This window comes from Gallus gallus, chromosome 5, assembly GCF_016699485.2.
Source record: "Gallus gallus isolate bGalGal1 chromosome 5, bGalGal1.mat.broiler.GRCg7b, whole genome shotgun sequence".
NCBI lineage: Eukaryota > Metazoa > Chordata > Aves > Galliformes > Phasianidae > Gallus > Gallus gallus.
In genome coordinates this window covers 17,599,701-17,611,308 of record NC_052536.1, presented here as the reverse complement: position 1 = coordinate 17,611,308, position 11,608 = coordinate 17,599,701, and the positions used below count along the sequence as shown (strand labels likewise).

The 11,608-nt window shown below is 36.2% G+C and overlaps 1 protein-coding gene across 18 annotated transcripts in view; it reads left to right on the top strand.

The window, feature by feature from the left end:
• The window catches only part of SHANK2 (SH3 and multiple ankyrin repeat domains 2), a 343,211-nt gene that overhangs the window by 211,791 nt on the left and 119,812 nt on the right, over positions 1-11,608 (top strand). For all 18 annotated transcript variants that reach the window (XM_040701785.2, XM_040701784.2, XM_015286884.4 and 15 more), the window contains 2 exons: positions 3,164-3,246; positions 4,852-4,976. In XM_040701785.2, coding sequence (XP_040557719.1) covers positions 3,164-3,246; positions 4,852-4,976 — 208 coding nt within the window. The remainder of the gene's footprint in view (positions 1-3,163; positions 3,247-4,851; positions 4,977-11,608) is intronic.

The window sequence follows — 11,608 nt, the reverse complement described above, 5'->3', positions numbered from 1 at the left end:
AGAGCAGTTTAATAAGGTACCTAGATAATAGGCTTCTGAATTCTTTACATTAACTATCTCAAATGAGAGATAGGTTTGGGTAGAGGAGAGGAGGGTTTTTCTTTGAATGATCCCTTTTATGCTTAGGTTCTCAAAAGTAGCATTCCAATTTCTATTAAGCTGTTGTTTGTTTCCAAGAAAACTTGAAGTGAGTGAGTCTTATTCATTTGGCTATGTATCAAGAAAAATGCTGAAGATAGCTTTATTGTTGGATCTTCAGTGAACAAGTATAGAGTCCCATGTAGAAAATTTGGTAGTGAATTGAAGACAGTATGCCAGTATGCCTGTATAAGTTTCTGTAGCGCGAGGACATTGCTGGGAGACTTCAACAATACAGTATAGATTCTGAGGGTTGCAGATTCCATCTCACCCCAATATCCCTGAACAGGAGTGTTTTTGGCTTTCTTGAGAAATGCATGTTTCTTACTGCATCATTATCATAGAAAGAGTATTCATTGTAAGAAGAGGTAACATCCAAATTACAAGAGCTGCTCTGAAAGTAATGCCTCCTATATTATTATGTTGGCTCTCTGTGTCAGAGATGCATGTTGGTGGTATGGCAGTAAAGGTTGAACCCTCCTACCAATATTCCATTATATTTTGTTGCCATGTGACAGATGGCAGCAGAAAAGCAGTTTGACAAAATGGCGTCTGACATGGAAGTGCTGATGAAGCAAAGGTACGTCTTTGAATTCCTCTTTGCAGAAAAAAATGGCACCCAATGACATTCATTAATGTTTTTTGAACATTTACGGAGATCAAACAGTGGATGTCAGCACAGTGAGGCAGTGGGTGGTGCATTTCAGCAGTGGTGACAGTGACGTGAAAGACCAGCCACATTCTGGATGGCCATGCACAGCTGTCACACCATGAAATGAAGAATGTCTTGATCAGCTCATCCATGTGAATCCACGGATTACAAGGAAACTCTGTATAGCGATGCGCACTGTCTTTTGGGATAGGAAAAGAGTGTTCTTTTTGGATTTCCAACTACCTGGACAAATCAACTCTGACCACTACATCATGATGCTGACTAAGCTGAATGCTCAAACTTTCGGAATCGAGCCAGAGAAAAAGACAACCTTGCTTTTACAACACAATAGCGCTAGGCCCCATACCAGTTTAAGGACCATGGGAAACGTTTCCATTCTTGGCTGGACTGTCCTACAACATCCACAATGTAGTCCAGATTTGGTGCCTTCTGACTTCCATCTGTTTGGGCCAATGAAATGTGGACTACATGAGCAACATTTTCCTAGCAACAGTGCTGTCATAGCAGCTGTGAAACACTGAGTTCCTTCTGCTGATGCACATTTTTACAAGTGCATTATGCAGACTCTTGTTCATCACTGGTGAAAATGGATAGCTAATGATGGTGACTGTGGAAAAATGGTGTTTTGTAGCTCAGAATTTGCTATGTATTTGCTGGAAATAAATAGGAGGCATTACTTTCAGAGTTACGTGTATGTAATAAGTAGTAAGGTTAGAGACAGTATTCAAAAGCTGTTGGTATTTATGGAAGTCATCTGATGCTCAGAAGGCTGAAGTCTCCATTGTGGTAACTTAAACTCAAGTGTTATTCTATTCAATAACATTTAAATATTGCCTCGTTTGGAAGCTATAATTACATCACCACTTCAGCAATAACATGAAGTTGTATCACTCAGTTGGATTTGGAAAGTCACCAAAAGAGTGGTCTGTGATGCGTGAGAGATTTGGAGTTTGGAGGCTGGCCACTGGTGTCCTGATCTCATCATTCCTTGCCTTTGCTCAGAGCTTTAAATAAAAAGGTCACACCATTTTTTCTTTCATTAGTTTCCTCCTCCCCTTCTGAATTATTAATGGCACTGAAGGAGTCTCTGTCTCTTATTGTGCACTGGATACTGTAGTGACTAAACTCTGCACAAGACCAGTGGAAACTTTAGTTGGTTAGTACAAATCAAGGAAAAGAAAAAGAAACTTGCTTAATGCTTCTTCCTGTATTAAATACTTATGTAAGTGTTTTAAAGCCAGTTTACCAATTTTTTGCAGTGCTTACAATTCATTACCAGTCATGAATATTTAACCCCTGGCACTGTACTGCCTAATGGCTTTATACCTAAAAAAGCATTTTAGATTTTTTTTTTTTTTTACCTTGAGCTTATTTTTAGTAGCCAAATGTTTAATGAAAAACAGTAAACAGTTTAAAGCTTTTACAGATTGTTCTCTGCATATGAGATCCCATTTAAATGTGGATTTCTGCATTTTCTTTCTCCTCTGTCTACTTTTTTCTTACCCAGTGACAGAAAGATTCCTAAGGCTACTTTCTCTTTAAGGGCATGCTGCTTACATAAATAGTCCTTTAAACCATCGTCTTGTTTTATAATATTAATTGTTGATCAGGAGACAGGAATTATTCCTTAGAAACGTGTTTTCCTGATTGTGCATGCCTTGTTACTATTTCAATTATGCAGATTCTTGATGCTGTGGAAATTTGTGCTTGATGACGCCAAGGCAGCTGCACGTTGTTAGCATTGTAGGCTGTCAGATGATCATGTGGGATTCTTGCAGCATGCAACATTCAATAGGATTGAAAAAGGGCTTTTGATGCAAGGCATAGCTTTCAGAATATATTTGTGCCTTTTAGTTAGCTAATATAAAATCATAATATTTTATCTTTAAATTTAAAATGCTGCCTCATTTTTCTTCTGGTTGGTTTCATTTTGGCTTCACTAGAAGATGCATCTGGTACATCCACGATTGAGGAGTTTATTAATGATACTGTCGTTCAGTTCACTTACTTTTTTTCCTTTTAGAGTCCTAGCTAGCCCACAGATTACATGATCACATGCTCATTCAGTCATTCATATAGAACACAAACCACCATGCATGTTTTCTTCTTTCTTTTTCCTCTCTGCCTTTTTTCTTCTCTTTAAGTTGCATTGTCATGTTCTCTTTTATCATCAGGCTTAGTCTTTGTCTTCCCTCCGCTGCTATTTGTATATATTTTCCCATGCTTGGTTACTGCAATATTATTTGATTAACGGGCTGTGATGATGATGAACCTGCACACTGGAGGAGCAGCTACTACAGTGGTGATGAAGGGATGTAATAATGGTCGCTATCCTCGGAATTCTCTCTACAGTGACTGCATTATAGAAGAAAAGGCAGTGGTCCTGCAGAAAAAAGACAATGAAGGATTTGGATTTGTGCTCAGAGGGGCAAAAGGTATGTGCTTCTGTGTGTGTGTGTGTGTGATGTGCACTGGCATGAAGAAATTTATACATCTCTGAATATAAGCAGGAATTATTCTTGGTGCACTTGGTTGCTAGACAACAGGATTCTCTGCATGCTGTACTACTCAGACAGATTTTAGTGGTTTCTGTCTGAAGCAGTTTGCGTTTTTACATAGGAGAAGCACTGTATAGTCGTTTTGTGGGGAGAAAGTTTTGTCTGTATTTTTACTGTGATGGTATATGTAATATTTTGTCATTTATCTGTTTTGTTATGCAGTTTACCTAACTAAGGAAAACCTGTTTTCCTTATAAAATCTGCTTCTTTATTTCAAATGACAGTCTGTTTAAATAGGTCTGTGAATAGAAATAGACAAGAGAGTGATGTTTTGTTTAAAATAGGTGTGGATCTTCTGCAAGGTGACATTGGTGCAGTTTTAGTATGAAAATATGATCTTTTTTTATATCTTCAGAAGCTGCACGTATGTTGCATGGCCTGTAGTGTGCTCATTTTAAAAGCTGTTCGTATATTAAACTGCATGTTACTTTTCTCTAGACTAAAATCTAAAATAATGGCATTCTCAACAGTTAAAAAAAGCATTCTATTTAATGCTTTCCTTTTTAACTTTCAGTCTGGTTTGTTCCTTTTGTATTTAAAAAAAAAAATATGATGGTATGTCCCATCTCTTGCTCCCCCCCATTTTTCCATGGGTTCTCCCTTGCCTTGCTTGAGCATGAAAAATATTCCTTATCTTTATTCCTGGGACATCATTTTTGCTCCCCTTCTTCCTTTACCTTCAAGCAAGTGACACTGTAAATTTTCAGTGCTGTAAATGCTTTTCTTATTAAATAAATATTTTTGTAGTTCTACTGGGAAAGCCAGTAGTGCTACCTTTTAGTTAACCCATTGCCACAAGTTGACTGTGCATCAAGCAGAGGTTACTCCCACTGTGCTAGCCCAACTATTTTCCCCTAATTTTCTCTGTTACAGTGAGGGCGCCTCAGGTGAAAGACCCAAGGACTTTTCTGCTGGTCTGTGTATGTGACAGAGAGAGGAAAGGCTGGTTTAAGGGCTGATGTTCCCCTTTTCCATAAGAAGTGCTTTCTTCTGTCATACATATGCATATACAAAGAATTTTTCTAGAGGAAAAACTGACTTCTATCTTTTTGCTCCTGCTATCCACCCTCCTCCCTGCCTGGGCTGGCCAAATGCTCTCTTCTGTCTGCAGTACATAATTCCTTTGTAGTTGGGTGTTTCAAGAGTTTGAAGCATTTTGCTTGGCATACAAAAGGTTTACATGAAGTCATACTGAATATCCTGGAATACTCAGAATCCAGCTATTGCCCTGTACAGCTTGATTTAGCCTGTGTCAGTAAAGAAGCATGTATTTTTCTCTCTAAATTGAAGACCTGTGGATTGCTGTTGCAGAGATTGCTCTCTGTTCCCAGCATTTTGGTATTCTTTGAGGCAAAGTCCCTTACTTTTAGCACTCATCATTTTTTAACCATAAATTTGAATGGCTGGTAATAGGCCTTTAGTTAAGTGATATTTGCAAGCATTTCCTAACTTTCTTTTTTAATGTGGCATTTATTTCTAAAGCTGACACACCAATTGAAGAATTCACCCCAACTCCAGCCTTTCCTGCTTTGCAGTACTTGGAATCTGTGGATGAAGGGGGAGTAGCATGGCAAGCTGGCCTGAGAACCGGGGACTTTTTGATCGAGGTAGGAGATCCTGACATCTAATTATTAGTGCTCTGCTGGGGAAAGAGTGGCTTTTCCTTTTATAGAATTTCCTTTGGAAAAAGTGTATGATTGCTTCTGAAACAGCAAGTTCCATGGACTAACACCAGTAACTATTTCACGCTATCTATTTTTAAAACTCATGTAGCATTTAGAAAAGCAGTAAAAAGAATGATATTCAGGTTACTTGGGAAGTTTCTATTTGTTCTCTTTGTCATTTGAGAATACAGTAGCAGAGAAACCTGAGGATTTTGATACTACTTTGCATTACTGAATTCAAATTCAATTTAATTTCTATGCTTATTGCAAACTATAAATCCTCTAATCTCAATATTTTTAGAGAGTCACGAAAATTGATGACTTCTTATGATACTATTTCTGCCATCAGAAATATTGGTTTGCTATTGGGAAACTGTGAAGATAAAGCAAATGACTTTGGCTTGAAATTAGATATTTACAACTGTGTCTTGTAAATACAGTCATACACACACACACAAAAGAAGTAGATTGCAATATAAAGTACTCTTTTAAGTGGCATATTTAAACAATGCCTTCATTCATATAAAAATATGTCTTTGTCTTATATTTTGGAGGATATTTGGTTGGGATGTTAGGTTTTGTTGCAGTAGTTGGTACTCCTTTCTAATGTTACTGGACAGTTCGCAACAAGATCATGATTTGGGATTTTCTTCCTCTTTCCATACAACTCCTTCATAAACAATGAAGTGATGCTGTGGTTCTTTGAAAATAGGTTTTTTATGGTAGATCAACAGAATCTCATTTGTAAGATCTGTTGTTTTGTTTAATTTTTTAGGGTTTTTTTTTTTTTTTTTCCCCTTCAGGAAAAGAAATGTCTGCTTTGTTAAATATTTACTGATACTGTAGCATTTATTTCTGCAGAGCTGGCTTTTCTATTCAGGGGAGAATAGAATGTATAGCTTTCATTTGTTGCCTGCATCGAACTTCCATGGTGATTGAATTTAAATAGGTGTACTGCTTCATACTGTAACAATGAAAGAACAGGCTTTGCAGATTTTTAAAGGAAATAGATGTGCATTTTGACCAGCGCCTTTTTCCTTACTGTTTGTTGACTTGTGTATATAACAAACTGTTAGACAATACCTTACAAATTGTACTGATACATACTCTGAGCAAGAAGGCTTTCAAAACTAAGATTTTTTTACTATGGCTTTGGGGGGGGAAAAAAAAAAGCTTTGGTTTTGATTTCTTGATAGGCTTTTAATCTGTAGGAAGTATGAGCAGTCTGCACTGGCTGATTTCACAAATAGATTTAATGGTGAATAACATGTTACTTAATGGAGAGGATTACGGGATAACTGTGCATATGAATTTTTTTTAAAGATTAATGAGAGAATCGAAGAAATCTGAGATACCTAATTCTGCTCGAAGGTTTACTGATTTTGCTGCTAATGAGAGAACTAGAATTAATTGTCCAGACAATCTCCTAGCTTTAGCTTGGAAGAACAGTTAAGCATGTACGTGTATTGCTGAATCAGGGCATTAATCCATACTTTGCAAAGGCCAGCATGTTTGTAATTAATTTTGAAAAAAAAAAAACATTGTTACATACAAATCAAATCCATTTCTGTGTAATTTATGTACATCAGGTTATTCTGTTCTGAATTTTACTATTTAATTAAGAGGATATTATAATCTTAAGAATTCAGAGAATTGATGGTTTTGGAGACTTTTATGTTGGAGAAGCTGCAGGGATGTTGGTTACTTTCTTGGACTGAACTGCTAAGATCTTAATGTACTCCACATTGCAGTGCATGGTTACCATAACTGGTGGATTTAGTCTGCCTTGCTGCCAAATGCTTTCTTCCATGACTCTAAAGTTTATGCTGGTGTGTGTAAGTGCCACCTCAACCATTTGTAAGTAATATAATGCATTTATCACAAATGTCACATGAATAATAAAGGAGTCAGTGGGCAACTAGGATCCTAATTAGTCTCATTTATAACATTTGTGGCAATCGTCAAGCATTGGGAAAGTGAGAGTCCAGTTTGACAGAGGGCAGAATGCAAGGGAGAGCAGATGTTTCACACTTGCTTAAGCAGGTTCAGTGACTTGGGGTCATAGAGGTAAGAGGAGCCTTTTCTCTGACTCTATTGAACAACAGTCTTGACAGGAAGATAGATCCCTTCTTTGGAAGCAGGAAAGATTGTGAGGGTAGGTGAAGAGAAGGCATCTTTCCTGCATGCTTAATTATGGTCTCTGGGGCTCATAAGGGAGTAAAACAACCACAGCTGCTAAGCAAACTAAAGTAATTTGATGTGGAAGGTGATACACGTTGAGCAAAACAGATAAAAGCTCTATGTAGAAAAGGAAGAAAAGATATTATCTTGCTTCAGCAGGTACACAGAGTAGATATTATCTGGAAGGGGACTGGCACTCTTTCATCTGTGGGAGTTTTTATCAAGTTTGTGGTTTTTCTGAAAAGCTACAGGACGCTGATTTGTCCAACTTGTACCATTAATTTTAATGTGAGACTTCAGAAGCTAACATTTCAAACTTGCCTGTGGAGATACAATATTTACTGATTTTTCACTGCAATTTTGGATGATGATATGGCTTTTTATTCTTCCTTCAAATCTGATCATATTTTTGGTGTTAAAACATGTAATGTGTTTAGTGGCTTTTCTGGATAGAGTTCAAATAAAATGTATTGAAAAGTGCATGACTAGTTTCAGAGCTGAAACAGCTAGCGACAGCTGTCATTATATGCTTATTTTCATAAGTAACTCAGTTGACAATTCATGTGATTTTTCTTAGCTTTGGTAAACAATCAGAAATGGAGTATGACTATGACTTCAATTTTATTAAATGAGAGAGATGGTATGCTTTGCTTTAGTTGCTGCTTTTTGATATTTTAGTTGGAATTTTGTTGAATAAAATAGATAAAAGTCACCATATCAGTGCAGGTGCTATGACACCTGAAACATTATGGAATCCATTAGAGGGACATTTCAAAAACTACAGCTATCGTTAAGGTATGCACTAATAATGAAGCCACTGGAAGTTGTTGTAAATTCATCATCGTGGCTGAATGGCTGTAGTATACGTGCTCCAGGTTGTAAAGACTTCATCAGAAAATATCAGACTGAGCTGATGTGATTTATTTAAATCTTTGCAAGAAGGAAATACATTAGCTCTGATTCTAAATCTCTCATTTATTAATAATATTTATGTGCCTGACTTTTGTTAACTTTATACAGTGTAGAAGTAAAACTGACCATAAATAGAGGAAACATTAAATATCATTCAAAAAGAGCGGTCTTACAACTTGACTAAAGAATCCTGGGGTTTAGGGGCTCTGTTGTTTAGTTGATTTGTTTAGTTTTTGTAGGGTTTTTTTTTTTTTAATACTTTCTTTAAGTGTGTAACTGTCTTTAAATAAAGAGATCCATTAATGTAGAAGTGGGCTTTTTGTGTGTGTCAGAATATTATTATTATCATTTGGTATAGAACATATGGACTATCTTATTAAATTAAAACTCAGTGGATTATTATGAACACGTGAAAAATCTTTTTTACTTTGGGAGTGACAGAGCATTGGAACAGGCAGCCCAGACAGGTTGTGGAGTCTCCTTCTCTGGAGATAATCAAAACCCACCCGGATACTTTCCTGTGCAGCCCACTCTAGGGAACCTGCTTCAGCAGGGGTTTGGACTCCATGATCTCCAGAGGTTCCTTCCAACTGTTGTGATTCTGTGATTAAAACTACTTGTTGTTGTATCTATGAATGTATAGATGATTTGCAGGTGTTGCATGATGTGATAGATGGGGATTTTTCATCTATCACAGTACATATCTCCTATCAAACAATGTTGTAGTATCAGTACTCAATAATGAAAGTAATTCTGCAATCTTTTACCAGAATAATGCTTTTCTTCTCTGAATGAGGCATTGCATTGCATTTTTGTGCCATAAAATCACTTATTTTTTTCAGATAAATTGAAATGTTATTGTTATCAGTGTAGGATGGCTGCTCATTTACATTCAAATAAAAATTTAAACTAGTAAAACCAGTGTACTTAAAAAAAAAAGAAGGAAGGCAAAAGCCAAGGTTTGATTTGAAAAACAAAACCAGAGGTGATACTAGAAGAAATCTCATCACTTTGCAGTACAGCTTAGTTAGTATATGTACTGAATCATGCAAAACGGTCTGGAGTATAACTACCTCAATCTTACTCAAAGGCTTATAGAATTCAGAAACACAAACTTTTTCTTTAAACAATGTTAAGTGGAAAACAGACAAAATGTATCATATACAGAATTATTTCATCACTTTGCAGACAAAGGTTATGACTATATAAGAAGTAGTAATAAGCCTTCAAAAAGATAATTTAAATAACTGGAATAATTTCAAAACAAAATCTAAACACATATGTACATGAATAACTTCAGATTCATATTTAGCAATAGCTCAGATATTTATTTTATTCCATTAAATGCTTCACACAAATTTCAAAAATTATCTGAAAAGTATGTGTTTAACTGTGTTGTTGTAACTATAGCCATTATGGCAAGCCTAGCAATTTTACGCCTTGTATTTGTATTTGATGACTGAATGGATTTAGCAAGTGTTTACAAAGCCACCTGTTACTGACTTAAGTTCCTTGAGCAAATGTTTCCAACCCTAGGTAAGCTTCTCTAACTACTCCAGGTTTTCTTTTTTTTCTGCTGTGAACCCCAGCTTCTACCACCAGATATATACATATTTTTTTGAGGAAACTATGTGGAGACCATTTTTTTTCTCTCCCTGAAATAAACTGAGATTTTATTTTTATCTTTATAATAACATAGGTTATCATATTGAAATTTTTTGTAGTTGTTTTCTGAAAGTGTGTTCATACTCAGAAGTCTGAACAGCAGCTTGATAACAGTAGTTTAGTAACAACCTCCATAATTTTGTGTGTCAAAGGAGAAAAGAAAAAAGACTCTTCCATTTTTTTGGTGGAAGAGAGAGTAAAGTCCACCCTACATCGCTGTCTTGCATTAGGTGTGTTCATTTTACTGCCAGCTTGGTTGTTACTCCTGTGCATGCAGTGAGCCTCCTTTCTCACATGTTATGCAGGGGAATGGTAATACATGGTGGAGCTCCCTGAGCCCTTCTGTTCCTACACAAGATCATATTCAGGCTTGAGTTTAACTGTACAAACTCATGCAGTTTAAAGAGGGATTTACCAAAACTGCAACAGTACTGCAGCATTTTAGCGTGCACACACATACACAATACATACAGTGAATGGTTGTTTGTATGTGTGTACATACAAACAGGTTATTGAAGTGTATCAGGGCTCTCCCTTACATGCTACCTTGAGGTACAGCACATCCTACACATCTAGAATGGGCACCATTAAATAAAATCTGTATATTTAATTGATACTCTGTTTCATTCAACCAACGGTTCAAAGATAATCTCTGTTTAGTCATAATCCTCTTGGGGACTTATCTAAATGATGTCTACAAAACAGAAGTATTTTTCTTGAAATCTTAAAAAAATCCTGAGCTTTTCTTAGAATGAAAGTTGTCAGAGTCCGAAGGAAACATACTTTCTGCATGTTGATTTTTGAAACTCTTTGGCTTAAGTGTAATTATAGATGTACTGGAGAAGTTGGACAGTGGGGTCATGGAAGAACAGCAGCCCTGATGTTAGTGGTTGAGAGTTGACTGTATCTGAGCATACTCCACCCAAGCAGATCAATTTTTCACTTGATGGAAAATTATGTTACTTTTTTTCCACTTAAACGCAGTGAGAGAGGGTTTGGATTTGTATTGTTTTGTTTGTTTGCTTGCTTTTTTATTTTGTTTTAATGGGTAATAGCAACTGAATGAAAGAATTTTGCCTTCAAAGTGTTTTGGATTTGCACAAAAGCACAGTAGAAAAATGACAACTCTTTGGGATTTTTCTTTTTATCTTTTTAAATTCAGCCTCTAACCTGCAGGAAATGATGGTATTCCAAATGTGCTCAGTGTGATAGTAAAAAAGATGAACCAATCTTGTTTTATTCTAAAAATACGTTAATAAAACTGTTAGCTTTGTTGGCATAGATGGAAAGGGGCAGACAAAAAAGAATTTGGTTCTTACAAGAGCTCAGTTATTCATGCCTAAGCGAATAATGCTTTAAAATAAGACTGAAAAGCAGAAAAGAAAAAGAAAGAAAGAAAGAAATCATTTTGTTGTTGTCAGGCATACAAAACCAGACCTCAATAAAAATTCAGACGTGTTTTTCTTTAGCCTTGATTTTACATGAGGTAGGTATTGTGCTTGTAATCCCAAGGTGCAAGATAAAATGGCAGTATTTATCTGGTTTACCAAATATCTAACAAGTACTTATTTGATACTGAGAACTGATTTTTACATTGCTCTGAGTGGAAGGTTTGGAAGGAATTTTGGTGATAATGTCAGTGACAATTAGCATAGCTCTGTGCCTATCCATTTCTGAAGGCATTTTAATCTAGACTACACTGTTTTCAAGAGAAGTTTGCTGGCATTAATATTCTGAGAGATTCATTCAAAGCTCATGGGACACTGATGGAGTATGGAGCTATCCACAGGGAACTTTTTGACTTCTAGAGAATACGA